Raw genomic sequence first — 16,078 nt, forward strand, 5'->3', positions numbered from 1 at the left:
AACCCATAAAGATTTAAAACAAGTAAAGGGTGAGCAAATGATGACACAATTGTACTGTTTGGGTGAACTATCCCTTTAAGGAGTGTCAAAATAGCATTACAAAAGAATTAACTAACCTCTGTAGAAGACAGCTTTGTTTGTGTTTGACAAAGTGACTGGGTCATGGAGGTACTGAAAGAGAGAAGCAAAGAAAGATGAAGGAAACATGACATTCGCTTACTGAAAGCTTTAAGTCTCACAAAACCAATCATGTCCTCATAAACCATGACTAAACACACAGGATTGCTACACTGCATTTAGTCTAATTAAGAAACTGTCATTTTAGCACTTAAAGGGATGGTTCACCCAAAAATGAACATTTACTTACTATGAATTACAGGTTTACATCTTTTTAAAAGTATTTTGTTTTGTCTTTAACAGAACAAATAAAGAAACAAGTAAAGGGTAGGCAAATGAGGACACAATTGTACTGTTGGGTGAACTATCCCTTTAAGGAGTGTCAAAATAACATGACAAAAGAATAAACAAACCTCTGTAGAAAACAACTCTGTGTTGGTCAAAGTGACGGGCTTAGGGAGGTACTGAAAAAGAGAAGCAAAGATGAGATTTTTTTAACATTGTTAAATTACTTTAAGTCACGCATAACAAATCATGCCCTTACAAATTACGAAGAAACACACGTTATGATTGTCTACTGCTAGCACTATGTCAACCTACACATACTGTGTCCTTATGAACCATGAAGAAACACACAGATTTAATAAAACAATAGTCTACTGCTAAGTCACATCTAATAGACATACTTGGTCCTCATAAACCATGACTAAACACACAGGACTGCTAACCTGCATTTAGCAGAAATAGGAAACTGTCATTTTAGCACTTAAAGGGATGGTTCACCTAAAAATTAACATTTACTCACTATTAATTTACCCTCGAGTGTTCCAAACCTTTAAGGGTTTATTTCTTTTGTTAAAAACAAAACATACTTTGAAAAACGATGGAAACCTGTAACCATTGACTTTTATATTACTTGTTTTTTACTACTATGGAAGTCAATGGTTAGAGGTTTCTATCTTATTTCAAAGTATCTTATTTGTTTTGTTAAACAGAAAAAAGAAAACCATAAAGGTTTGGAACACTTGAGGGTAAACTAATAGTGAGTAAATGTTCATTTTTGGGTAAAACTATCCTTTCAAGAAGTATCAAAATAGCTTGACAAAAGAATTAACAAACCTCTGTAGAAGACAACTCTGTGTTTGTCAAAGCGACTGGCTTATGGAGGTGCTGAAAAAGAAAAGTAAAGAAAGATGAAGAAAACATGAGATTCGCTTACTGAAAGCTTTAAGTCTTGTTTAACCAATCATGTCCTCATAAACCATGAAGAAACACACACGTTATAAAACAATAGTCTACTGCTAACATTGCATTCTACATACAGTGTCCTCATAAACCATGAGTAAACACACAGATTTATTAAAACAATATCCTACTGCTAAGTCACATCCAATAGACATACTTGGTCCTCATAAACCATGACAAAACACACAGGACTGCTACACTGCATTTAGCAGAAATATGAAACTGTTATTTTAGCACTTAAAGGGATGATTCACCCAAAAACGAACATTTACTCACTAACAATTTACCCTCAAGGGTTCCAAACCTTTACGTGTTTATTTCTTCTGATAAAAAACAAAAACAAGACATTTGGTGGAAGAAAATCTGCAATCATTGACTTTCATGGTAGAAAACAAGAAAAGATGGAAACCTGTAATCATTCACTCCCATATTATTTGTAAGTATTTTCTTTTGTCTTTAACAGAATAAATAACCCCAAAAAGGTTTGAGACAATTAAAGGGTGAGCAAATGATGACACAATTGTACTTTTTGGGAGAACTATCCTTTTAAAAAGTGTCAAAATAGTTTGACAAAATAATTAACAAACCTCTCAAAGTGACGAGCTCATAGAGGTACTGAAAGAGAGAAACAAAGATAAAGAAAATGTAACATTTGTTTACTAACTGTTTGAAGTCTCGCATAACAAAAAATGCCCTCATAAACCATGAAGAAACACATGTTATAATAGTCTACTGCTAGCACCATGTAAACCTACACATACTGTGTCCTCATAAACCATGAGTAAACACACAGATTTATTAAAACAATATCCTACTGCTAAGTCACATCTAATAGACATACTTGGTCCTCATAAACCATGACTAATCACACAGGACTGCTACACTGCATTTAGCAGAAATATGTAACTGTCATTTTAGCACTTAAAGGGATGATTCACACAAAAATTAACATTTACTCACTATTAATTTACCCTCAAGTGTTCCAAACCTTTAAGGGTTTCTTTTTTCTGTTAAACACAAAAGAAGATACTTTGAAAAACGATGGAAACCTGTAACCATTGACTTTCATATTATTTGTGTTTTCTATTATGTAAGTCAATGGATACATGTTTCCATCTTTTTTCAAAGTATCTCATTTGTTTTATTAAACAGAAAAAAAGAAACCCATAAAGGTTTGAAACACTTGAGGGTAAATTAATAGTGAGTAAATGTTCATTTTTGGGTGAACTATGCCTTTAAGGAGTGTCAAAATAGCTTGACAAAAGAATTAACAAACCTCTGTAGAAAACAACTCTGTTTGTGTTTGTCCAAGCGACGGGCTCATGGAGGTACCGAAAGAGAGAAGCAAAGAAAGATGAAGAAAACATGACATTCACTTACTGAAAGCTTCAAGTCTTCCATAACCAATCATGTCCTCATAAACTATGAGTAAACACACATATTTGATATAACAATAGCTTGCTGCTAACTCACATAAAATAGACATACTTGGTCCTCATAAACCATGACTAAACACACAGGACTGCTACGTTGAATGTAGTAGAAATATGAAACTGTCATTTTAGCACTTAAAGGGATGATTCACACAAAAATTTATATTTACTCACTATTAATTTACCCTCAAGTGTTCCAAACCTTTAAGGGTTTATTACTTCTGTTAAACAACAAAAACAAGATATTTTGATGGAAGAAGAAAACCTGCAATCATTGACTTCCACAACAGAAAACACAAATAATATGGAAGTCTATGGTTACAGGTTTCCATATTTTTTCTAAGTATCTTCTTTTGTCTTTAACAGAAGAAATATCCCAATAATGGTTTGAGACAAGTAAAGGGGGATCAAATAATGAGACAATTGCACTTTTTGGATGAACTATCCCTTTAAGGAGTGTCAAATTAGCATGACAAAATAATTAACAAACCTCTGTAGAAGACAGCTCTGTTTGTGTTGGTTAAAGCCACAGGCTCATGGAGGCGCTGAAAGAGAGAAGCAAAGAAAGATTAAGAAAACATTAAAAGCTTTAAGTCTCGCATAACAAACCATGTCCTCATAAACCATGAATAAACAGATTTAACAAAACAATAGCCTACTGCTAAGTCACATTCAGTAGACATACTTGGTCCTCATAAACCATGAGCAAACACACAGATATTAAAACAATAGCCTATTGATAGGTCAGCAAACTTGACATTGTTTCTCTTGATATCTCAATATTGTAAGCTATAAAAAAAAAGCTTTAAATATTAGTAATATTTGTTATTTCTCAAATGTGGTAAAAAACAATATTATTATAATATGTAGGCCTAGTAATGGTTAAAATGCTCAATTTTGCATAGATCTGGCATGTTAAACTTTAAATTGGTCTTTAATGCACAGGACAGAGATGACATCAGAATACAAATTCAAAATTCTGAAGATGAGTGTTAGATGTATGCTTGCACTCTCTTATGGTCCACATGCAAATAGATCATTTTCACTGGTATAACCAGGCATTTGTCATCATCAGATTTCAACTTGCATTATTTTCATCATTTAACAACAGTAGTTTATACTGCAACGGTGTAAACGTTTAATCTTACACAGGGCTCGAAATTAACTTTTTTACTTGGTAGCACCGGTGCTCCCAACTTCAAAAATTTAGGAGCACCAGAAAAAATTTAGGAGCACCACAAAAAATTTAGAGATGACATTGATATTTGTGTGCAATAATTCCAAAATGTGTATGTATTAAAATTCTAGAATATTAATGATGATGAAAATGACAATAATAGTAACAATGAATTACATTTGTCATTATCATGCTGCCTTGAATGTGCTTGAATGCAAGTTATCTGCTATAAAAAGTCTGTTACTTTCTGAAAAATAAATGTATAGTTTGCATCAAACAAAAATGAAGCATTGCAGTAAGAAATATTTTTTTTGTACTGCTAAACAGCATATATATGCATGTCAGTTTAATAAATAATATTTCAGCTGCAAAACAAACAAAAGATTATAATAAAATATTAAATTCAAGGCTGAAAGCTGCAAAACAGTCATCAGTAACTAAATAAAAAAAATATATACATCTCATGAAAGAATAGGCAAAAGAAAGTAAATAAAGTCTCACTTCTATCACTATTTAAAAGTTTTGGTTTCAGTTTGTGTCAATTTAAATGTTCAGTCTGAGCTGATCTTCATTTTTCTGTGTTTGTGGAAAAGCAGGCGAGTCAGCCGACCCAATTTATGAGCAGGTTGAGCACCGGCGCAATACCGCTGTTTGTTATGAGACGCAGTTTCAGTGTAAACTTAGTAAAGGCGAGCTTCTTTGGCGATGATACAGTATTAGATTTGACTTTTAGCGGACATTTGCGCTGAACACGTAGTGAATGCAACGCATGGAGATTCGACCACCTTCTCCGAAAAGCACGTACTCGATTGATCTCAGCTGGCGGATCAATATTCACCACGTGTCATGATCGCTCTCATCTGCGCCTCAACTTTAGGTGGGGTTTGCACTTTGCAAACCTGTGTGCTTTACGTTTTCACACTTTAGCCGTTTGCATTTCCCGTGGACATAAAAGCTCCCTCCCTGTCATCTAACAGTGGATAGCCTTGAGTGATTGACAGCTAATATGAACCAATATAGCGGCAGGGAAGAGCGATTCAGCACGTTTTAAAAAAAAAATCAAAACAGGTCGCACTAATGCGCCCAAATATATTATGAGGTCGCATCGATTAATTTTCGGGCGCATATGCGACCAAAATGGTCGCAATTTCGAGCCCTGTTACACATAATACTCACCGTGTGAATAGAGGCTAATCTAAAGAAAAAACTTTGAATTGTTATATTGCGATTCTCAATATAATAATGTATCGCTACACCCATATTAAATGTATTATTATATAAAAATAACTGCACAGATACAGGAACAATAAGAAAATATCTCTTCAGATCAACATTTAAAAGACAATTATATAGACAAACCTCTTTGAAGCTCACTCTGTTCAGAATTCAAAGATAATGGCTCATGAGGAGACTGAAAAACATAATCAAAACACAGAAAATAAAGCTAAAACAACTCAAGTGTGTGCTAAACAGACATTATTAAACATTATATTTAATACTACATACGGTTCAAAATATGCCAATTTTTAAAATAAAATCCAATATACCCTACCTTTGCTTTTTCATGTTTGTTACAGGAGAGAAGGTCAACTCCTCCACATGACACACTCTAAAATTACAATTGTATGTTGTGATATCGTGCAGAACAATGTTTTAAAATTAAACACAAGGTACTTTTTTTTATACAAGATTAAAATTGTAACTCTGCCAAATAAAAACAGTTCTGTCAACACATGAACACTGACTCCACAGAGTATGCATCACAAACTTTTCTGGACAGTGAAAACTGATACAGAAGAAACTAAATCATTGAAAAAATTCATTATGTTGGTTTAATAGTGCACAAAAAGTACACTGTACAGGAAACTGGCCCAAAACAATTATCTAATACTTTACTATTTGATAGTGTCAGGCCCGGATTAAGAACTCAAGAGGTCTGTATTAAAAAAAATAAGAATAGAATACATTTTTTTCAAAACAAATCTATAATATATTGCCCACATTTTTTAAATAAATTATATATATATATATATATATATATATATATATATATATATATATATATATATATATATATATATATAGTCTACAAAGATTTAACTTATTTTTTAAGAAAATGAAAATTTTCTTATGAAAATGAAAATTGATGGTATAAGTACACTTGTTCAAGTTAACTGAAGCAGTACTAAAATATATATTTTAAAAGGTATTTATTACTATTCTCCACTGTGCTTTGCGAGAGCGCTTACTGAACAGCACGTTCGTTGACATAAGACTGCCCAGGCACGAATGCAATGTGAGTGCAGGCCGTAGGGGGAGACGGAAGGGGGGAAAAGCATGCTTCAGCCTGGTTCATGGCAACTGTACAGTGCGAGTATGCCCTCAGACACACAATGAATCCAGTCTGCACTGCCATTAGCATCCTCCACCTGGTTAATGCTAGCTTGCACATAACATTACCATAACGTCTTCTATACTCTCATTCTCCTCATCATGGGTCTGTTTGAAGGAGTGAATACATGAAACATGCCTCAATAAAGATGCACCCTCTCCTCTTTTTCTCTTGTGATTGCCAAATCCACTTGTTCACTCATTTTGATCTACGGCAAATACTACACTACAGTCCGCTCAATTCAGTGCAGGTTATTTCAAAACTTACAAGCACTTCACCAATTAAAGCATGCTGTTTAGTTAAAAAAAGTAAAGAAGGAAAGGAAAAAATCTGCATGCTTTTTATACATGGTGACATTTTCTGACAATTTAAATACAATGATAATAATAATATATGATAGGGGTGTAACGATTTATCGTTGTACGATTTATTGCGATGCAAAAATGTCTCGATATGCATCGTGGCGTTATGACGATATGATTACGATATGACGTCCGTTTTCTCTTATTAGTTGAGCTGTTTGCACGTGAGCTACGTTCCACCTGCTGTCGCACGTGAGTTCAGATTGCAGCAGCAGTAATGTTAGCAAACCAAGATGAGTGGAGTTGAAATAGAGGATGGCCCATCCTCTCAAAATCAGACGTCTGGCAACATTTCGGTTGTACAGTAATTGCTTTAGACTCGTCCGCTTTTTGACACGCATACTGGGTCACACATACTAAGTTTTAAAGTCTTCACAGTGATTTACATACTTTGCACAGCGACAGGGATACCTCCTAATGGTGTTGAAAGAGTCACATACTGTATTTATAAGGTACAATTCACCTTAAAATATCATTCTGTCTTCATATGATGTATTGGCGGCCGCAAAATCACACATGACATGAGCTGACCGTGAGCTGTTACTACAAAGGGCGGACTATGATAGACGCGTGCGTATGGCAAGCCGTTTTAACATTTAAACCTTTGATCTGACTATCCATAAATATATTTAGAGATATCTCTAATTATATTTTGACTAGTCATAATTATAATTCGACTAGTCAAAATATAATTAGAGATATCTCTAAATGAATTTAATTAAATATGAATTACATATATTTATGGATAGTCAGAACAAAGGTTTAAATGCTAAAACGGCTTGCCATACGCGCGCGTCTGCTTCAGTGAACAGAACCTGCAGGTTGTGACTAATAAAGTAGTAAACAACATTCAGTTTGTGGAACAGAGTGATCTTTCAGGAGCAGCGTGGGAAGTTTGAACAGCACTTAGCAGTGTAAATGAAACCGAAAACGTACACATTATTTAAACAATCATATCGATTTTAGAGTTATGATTACGATGAGCTAACCCTTTAAAGCTAAATTTGAGTACAGAGGTACACAAAAATGCACGTCAACATGATACACTTGATAGCGCCGACATCAGCGACGCCGAAGAAATAGTAAACCTGCCTAAACTGCTAAAAAGAGTCACGACTGTCCTGTGTAATGATAAGACGGCCACCCTGTCACTCATGCCCAACATGAAGACAGCCATCCATAAAAACCTCTCAGACAGATACACATAAGTTCAGGATTATCTTATAGAACTGCTGATTACCTGGAAATGTAGATTTTTTTTTGCACACACAAAAAACGCAAGTGACCAAGCAAAGCCTTAAGCTCTCACTGTTAAATTCAATTGAATAGAAAGCTTATTTTTTTGCACCTTTACTTAAATTGTTCCTTAATTTTGTCTCTGTCATTTCAATAATATTTTTAAAGAAGTTTTTAAATTGTTTTATTTTCCAGAGACAGGCCTGTTTAATATATTTTCTAAAAGAAGGTTCAGTTTAACAAGTTGAAACAAAAGAAATACATAAAAAATAGTTTACTTGGTAAAATTTGCATTTCAGTTAAATTTTCAATTTTTATTCCAAATATCGTGATACATATCGAATCGTGAACACCATATCGTGATACACATCGTATCGTGAGCTGAGTGTATCGTTACACCCCTAATATATGATATTGACTATTTGCTAAGAGGAAATGCCTAGTTTCTAAAAAAAATGTTTTTAAAGAGAGGGAGGCAACCTTTATTAAGACATGTGCAACCTATTAAATGCTCTTCAACAGAGCCATGAGGTAGGAGAATATGGGTGAAGTAGCGCTAGTTGTGGCAAATGATAATCGACAGGCTAACCAGGGTTTGGGAAAGGGCGACTAATAGTGGTGTAACGGATCCAAAATCTGCAGTTCGGATCACTCTACGTTTTTTGAGTTATGGATCGGACCATTTTTTGGATCAGCAAAAAAGGGAGGAGACAATTTGCTTTCCATTTATACAAAAATGTTACTGCATAATACATTGCTTTTAACAAACAGAAAATAGAACCTGTAATTTTAATAAAAAATAAAAATCAGGAAATAACCAGCTAAAAAAAAGTATTCAATATGAAATATGATCTTTGCTACTGTTGCTGATAATGCAAAATATATAGAAATCTTGTACAACATATATTTATCTTCAATTAATGATTCAACAATTCACACATAAAACTTCATGTTTCATTATACTGTAGGTGTATTATATTTGAAAACCTATTCAATTACATAGTTTTGATGTTTGTTTGTCGCCATCTGTTGGTTACACAATGTAGTTGCTTTCACCAGCATCTTGTTTCATTAAACAGTGATTTTATTCTTACCATAATGAATGCATTAATGCAGGCTAAACAAACAGTGACAAAAAAACACCTTAATAGCCAAAAGCATTTATGTAGGTCCCACAACGTCATCATTATATTTTACAGGGAAGCCAAAATGCTTTCATTCATGCAATTTGAATGACACGGGAGGCGATCTCTCTGCGATTGTTATAAATGTTGGATTAACCTACAAGTTCAAAAAAAGTTATTAATCTACGGGTCACGCGCATTCCGAACCGTGGGTTGTGATCCGTATCGATCACGGATCAACAGTGATCCGTTACACCCCTAGTGACTAACGTCACAAATAAATAAATACAAATGAATTCTATTAAGATGTTGCTAACATTTGAAAATAACTTTATTATATATTTAAAATAACTATTTAGAGAAATAAGATAAACATCATCAAAACACACGAGGCACTTGTGACTTTATTTAACATTTGCATTATTTTAATTTTTTTTTTTAAATGTTTCCTAAAAATAAATGTATTTCCCATCTGATATCCAATGGGGAGAAAAAAAATAAGAATAAGTTCAGCAGACGGTATATTAGAACTCGAGTTGATGATCAATCGCGTCAAAACATGTTGCTGTGCATTACAAGCTACACCACTGGCGCTATTTAGTTATGTTGTCTCTGTCGGTCAGACATCACTTGTCTGACAAAATTTGTGTAAATGGCTTATTCCATCAATGTGTGTTATTAACCATTGGTTAATCAGGCCCTGGATAGTGTACAATCTTTAATAGTTTTAACTTTTCACTAATATGGAAATCATTAATATTAGCATTTTTTAGACTCTTAAATTAAACATTAACATTTTAAAGTGTGGTTTTCAATTAGGACATTTCTTTTTATTATTATTATTATTTAAATGTTATTTGTTGACATTTATAATGTCTTGTCATCAAATCATCATTCATGACTTAATTTTTTTGTGTTAAATTAAACTCCTTTTTGCATCTTAACATTTTATACACTATGCTTATAATGAAACAATAACTGGGGACTACCTGCAGTAAGAAAAAACATGTACAAAACTTTGGTACCTTTGATGTCACTGATGTACCTCCACGTAAGCATGTCTTTATCCTTCCCCAACCTCACATGATGAGCAGCATCTTTCAAAGGATTTAATCCTCTGCTTTGACTCTTACCACCATTCATTCACTGTTAAAATATTATATAAGGTTAAACTTCACAGTTTATAATATCAATACAATACCACATATGCAAAGCAGTATTAATATATGTGACGTAGTGTAAAATTCTCTAAAGAAGACCAAAACAGAAAATAGTAATATAGTTATCAAATTTCATAATACAGTTATCACATTTCAAACCATTTAACAAAATATAAGTTAGTAGTGCACTATTTTGACAATTTGATCAAATAAAGTTATTTAACTTGGGTAAGTTAACCTCTTTTCATAATAAAATTTCATTTATTCAAATGTACAGTTTAACTGAACACAAGTTTATCACAAAAAAACATTAGAAAAAATAAAACCACACATTTACATTACTAAATTCAAACATTTTGTTCAATCATGCTTAATAATTCAAGTTTAGTAAATTGTTTCTACGTCATATTTATGTTTAATATACCTTGTTACCATGTTATTTATACCATATTCGAATGGTCATTGCTTCTCACATAAAAGTATGTGTAGAAAAAAAATCACAGTTACATAGTGCATCTATCATAACGTTACATCTCATGGAATCAGACGGCGAATTGTTTACCGCGGAGGAGTGAGCTCTACCCGGTTCTGGGTTAAATCGACACCGGCGCTTCCGAGCCAGATACAGGCCTAGCGCGTGCTATTATTAGCAAATACACATTTTGAAGAACTACTTCTGATGCTGCCATTACAAACACCTATTTCTAACGTTTATTTGTTCTCATCTTCTGTTCCCAGTCACTAATTATTATTGTCTAAAACAGTACGCGCCGGATATAAATATATAAATAAACTTGCTATTTTGAATAACAAGTGGAATAATACAGTACATATAATAATAAATAATTGATAGATTAGATTAGTAAATAGATTACATTGCGACTGCTGCAATTTGCGCTTTAATGTTTAGCTGGTCAACTGTATGGTATGGAAATGTTACATACCTACTATATGAACCCGTCTCATACAGCTGCCATTGCAAGGCTCAGACACTTTGTAGAGAGGAATTTAACACAACTGCCTCTAGGAGTCGCCAATGGAAATAAAACAGACACGCACAAAAAATGTGCGTACGCCTGCCAGAAAGCTGCCGTGAAGCTGCGCACATTCCCACGTTCAGTTCATCGTTAGTAAATCCAAACGTGAGCGATTCTGAGCGTGAAACCTGGCGTACGCAAAGTTTTTGTGCGTACGCAGCGTTGATACATGAGGCCCCAGATCTACAAACACATTACCGTTTTTTAGTCAAAGTAAGGACCAGTTCTACACACACATTACCGGTTTTTAGGCAACGTGGGGATCAGATCAGCACCCTTACTAATATTAAATTTTAAACCTCAATCAAGTAATTTGACAGTAAACTGCTTTAGAATTTTCATTTGAAGAGCAGGTCAGTTTATAAAAAATGTAATTTGAATACAGAAGGAACCTCAAGATCCAAACAGGAAATGGTCCAGAATAGATTTAATAAATGTTATATTTATTATAAATAATTTCCACAAAACCTTTAAACACAAAAAAAAGCAGTAAACACAAAATCCATGAAACTCTCTTGCTTGTCTAAAAGCAGTTCTCATTGGGTATAACAAGCTTCCACATAACTCTTCCATGTCTGCGTGCACATTTAGTTAAGTGCAATAGCAAATAATATTAAACGGTTAGTTCACCTCAAAATGAAGATTCTTTTATTAATTCCTCTCCTTCAAATTGTTTCAATCCCTTGCTGTCTATGGAGGATGAGGAGTTCTTGCACTTCATCTAAGTTATCTTCCTTTGAGTCTGAAGAAGAATGAAGGTCTCAGGGGATTAGAGTGAGATGAGGGCAAGTAATTAATAATATAATGTACATTTTTGGGTAAACTCTTAAAACCCACCAGTATGTTCTATTTCTGTTTCTGTCGTATTTTAACTATTTGAAAAAAAAAACATTAAAAATATTTTAAAATATATTAATAAAGAACTGAACCCCACAAATGCAAAGAGACCTTCATCATATAACCAAGCCACCAAAACTCCAAATAGACATCATTTGTTAAGCATTAACTCTACATTAATAGTAAGCAGTTTATAAACACAGCTAGATGCTCTATTGTTGACTTATAAGCATGTGTAATGTGCTCAATTTTTGTGTTTTCATACTTTGTTTATAATTCATTTTTCATAACTAAATGAAGTATTGCATTATTTACAAACTGTCTAAGAATAATTGGTGTTTTTTAAGATCATTAAGAATGAGTAAATAAATGATTAAAAAACTATATAAATGAACATTTATACATTTACTATTCAGGCATATAATCAGGGCTAAAAAAAAAAGAAAAAAAAAAAGAAAATCCAATCGGTTCACTCTACACACAGCCCCACTCCTTGGTATCGAGCGCAGGCCCGGCCCTACATTTAGATGTTGTATAATATGAAATAGCAGTAAAAATTATGAAAATTGTTATGAAATAGTTTTTCAGTCATGTAGCCTAATACAAATATTTAGTAACACTGCACAGTGCAATTATTATTTAAATTTATTATATCCATTATTATTAATATTAGTAAAATCTTTTTAAAAAATTTACTTTAGGCTATACTGCTATTTGCTCATGCAAAATTAAACACCAGAAAATATATCGTAGGCCTATATTAAGAGCTAAATTACAGTTAGCATCATAATTAGTTCAATTATGTGCTGTAGGCTATTGATTGACCAACACCCCCTGTATACAGTTTACACACTGCAGGTCTACAGTTCTGATGTGTATTTTGAATTACTTGTTTTAAATGACAGTAAGACATGCTATATTTAGTTTTTATAGTAAAATATACATTATAATCCAGTACAAAGTAAAATAATATTTATTAGTGGCCTATTGGCAGCGTATAGCCGTTAAGCTTATAGTCTAAGCATGTCATTTATTTATTATTAACATAAATTACAAACTAGCATCCTTATGATTTTATTTCGTTTCTGTATATTTTTATCAAACGAAAAATGCAATGATTTATACTTTGGTTTTAATTTTATTAGAAATTTAATAGCCGTTTAGGCAACACTACTTCTACATGTCATTGGCTCTGATTGCGTTTTTTACAGATAACCTATTTACAAAGATTTTTATTAAACAAGTGCACCACCACAAGATATTTTTGTAGGTGTAAAAATCTAAAAAGTATCATTATCATATTCTTGCCTTATTCATCTTTAATATAAATATAAAATTTAACACATTCATTGATTAAACTAGGGATGCTAACGATTACTCGATTGATTTATTGTCGGTAACCCTTTAAAACCGATAGACCTTATCGATGACCGATTAAGCATGGGCATTTAATAAGTTATGCTTTGCTCTTTGAGATGCGTCCACGATTTCACACATTACATAATCAAGTGTGCGCAGTTTAGGCTACGTTACCCTATGGAGTCGTGCACTCTCTTGACTTTGCATATTGGTTATGCACATATTGGTCATACCTATTATGCTCAGATCTCGTTTATCCGCTGGTGCTGCCATTAATCCGCTGGTCAAGTAATCAAAAAGTAGGCTACATGACGTTTAATTATGGGCAGGTTATTAAGACCAAACATTGGTTGTGCAAACTGTATTACGTTCTCTAAAATTTTAAAGTGTTTTAAGCTACATTATCTTTTATAGACTGGCATAGGCCTAAATACGCATCACGGCCAGACATTTATAGTTTATATAAAAACGAGCGTCACCGTCGCATTTGTTCACATGCTTTAAATTAATGCTTTTTGTCTCCCAAAAATAATATAATAAAGAGAACGATAAAATAACATTATTAACCGTTTAACTGTAAACATTTCTGTTCAGAACGATTAAAGTTGATCTTTTTTTTTCGGTTTTCGTTTCTGTTCCTGAAAAATGTCATTTGATTCTGTTTTTCGTTTCCGTTCCTTGAACCGGTTTGGAGCCCTGTATATAATACGTTTTTCTGCATGTTAAATAATGCTTTATTAACTCAACTTCATGTAGTTTTGAGATCTAATCTAAAGTGAGGAATATTGATGCTTTATAAATCCCTTATAAATGACAATTAAAGGCTCAGAATCATTCATTTATTCATTTATTTTCATTTTGGTTTTCTCTCTTTATTAATTCGGTGTCGCAACAGCGGATTGAACCACCAACTTATCCAGCACGTTTTTATGCAGCGGATGCCCTTCCAGCTGCAACCCATCCCTGGGACACATCCATACACATACACACTCATTTACTACGGACCATTTTAGGCTACCCAATTCACCTGTACCGCATGTAGGAGCACCTGGAGGAAACCCACACCAACACAGGGAGAACATGCAAACTTTACACAGAAATGCCAACTGACCCAGCCAGGGCTCGAACCAGCGACCTTCTTGCTGTGAGGTGACAGCACTACCTACTGTGTATCAAATAAACAATAAGTATTTGCAATCATACCTAAACAAATACAATTACTGTAAATTTTAAACATTGCTGAATAACAGGAGTGTCGAAATACAACATCATTTGATAAAACAACAATATAATAATTTAACAATACATTACGTGTAAAGCAATTTTATATTTAGACAAAATTGCAATGATTTACTTTTCATTTGATACAGTTTCATTTGAGCATCTTGTAATAAGTAGAAATTAATAGTCATTTTTTCCCTGTATATAATGTAACTGAGCCTTATATTGTCATTTATAATGGATTTATAAAGCATGAATAGCCCTCGCTTTAGATTAGATCACAAAACTGCATGAAGTTGAGTTCATAAAGCATTTATTAACATACTAAACAACTTATTATATGCCTGAATAATAAGAATTATCAATGTTATTTTGAATAGTTTATTAATCATTTACTTGCACATTCTGAATTATCTAAAAAAAAAAACACCTACTACTTTTAAATATCTGGTTTGTTAATGATGTATTTTTCATTACTAAATTAAGTATTGCATTATTTACCAAGTATGAAAACAATCATTAAGCACATTATAATTGTGCTTATAAGTCAATAATATTTGTAATTTATATTTATAAATATAATTTATAAACTGCTTACTAATGTCTATTAATGTAGCGTTAATGCTTAACAAACGTTCAACTAACTATTTGCTAATGTTTCATAAATAATTCATTGTGTGCAGTTATTATAGTGTTACCCAACATTTATATATCTTATTAATCAGGCATATAGTAATGGTTACTCTGTCTAATAATAAATGCTTTATTAACTCAACTTCATGCAGTTTTGTGAGCTAATCTAAAGTGAGGACTATTGATGCTTTATAAATCCCTTATAAATGACAATTAAAATCTCAGCTATATTCTACACAGAAAAAAAGAAATAAATTAAAAGGGGGAGTGATTTATAGCTTTATATATATATATACATATATATATATATATGGTGAAGCAGTGGCGCGGTAGGTAGTGCTGTCGCCTCACAGCAAGAAGGTCGCTGGGTCACTGGTTTGAACCTCGGTTCAGTTGGCATTTCTGTGAGAAGTTTGCATGTTCTCCCTGCATTCGTGTGGGTTTCCTCCGGGTGCAAAGGCACAGTCCAAAGACATGCTACAGGTGAATTGGGAAGGCTAAATTGTCCCTTAGTGTATGAGTGTGACAGGCCCATATGACAGGCTGGCCGGAAGGTGTAAAAAAGTCGTTATCATATGGACAAGTCTAAAACTGAAGGCCTTGTTCCAAAAAGAGCCGACCCCGCAATCATACGGGACTAAGGCCAAAGAAGATATATATATATATATTTTTTTCCATTAATTTCAAGATACACAAATGAAACTATCTAATGAAAAATAAATCTTTGCAATCTTATCAAAATATA

The 16,078-nt window shown here is 33.2% G+C and overlaps 2 protein-coding genes across 8 annotated transcripts in view; one reads left to right on the forward strand and one right to left on the reverse strand.

Moving 5' to 3' along the window:
* The window catches only part of LOC141375848 (E3 ubiquitin-protein ligase RBBP6-like), a 45,629-nt gene that overhangs the window by 10,460 nt on the left and 19,091 nt on the right, over positions 1 to 16,078 (forward strand). The gene's annotated exons all lie outside the window — the stretch shown is intronic.
* Positions 1 to 16,078, reverse strand: part of LOC141375856 (uncharacterized) — a 163,000-nt gene that overhangs the window by 7,263 nt on the left and 139,659 nt on the right. For 4 of the 7 annotated variants that reach the window (XR_015944771.1, XR_015944767.1, XR_015944769.1 and 1 more), the window contains 8 exons: positions 11,914 to 12,025; positions 10,112 to 10,232; positions 5,525 to 5,581; positions 5,332 to 5,383; positions 2,639 to 3,340; positions 1,950 to 1,977; positions 1,237 to 1,287; positions 531 to 581 (listed from right to left, as the gene is read on the reverse strand). Coding sequence is in view for 1 of the 7 variants with exons in the window: in XM_088651083.1 (XP_088507209.1) it covers positions 117 to 171; positions 531 to 581; positions 1,237 to 1,287 (157 nt within the window). In the remaining 6 variants the exon portion in view is untranslated. Of the gene's footprint in view, positions 1 to 116; positions 172 to 530; positions 582 to 1,236; positions 1,288 to 1,949; positions 1,978 to 2,638; positions 3,341 to 5,331; positions 5,384 to 5,524; positions 5,582 to 10,111; positions 10,233 to 11,913; positions 12,026 to 12,120; positions 12,156 to 16,078 lie in introns of those variants that run through there. The other 3 variants (XR_015944770.1, XR_015944772.1, XM_088651083.1) reach the window with 3 other exon arrangements.

The sequence above is a fragment of the Danio rerio genome, chromosome 8 (assembly GCF_052040795.2).
Source record: "Danio rerio strain M-AB ecotype USA chromosome 8, GRCz13ab, whole genome shotgun sequence".
Lineage (NCBI taxonomy): Eukaryota > Metazoa > Chordata > Actinopteri > Cypriniformes > Danionidae > Danio > Danio rerio.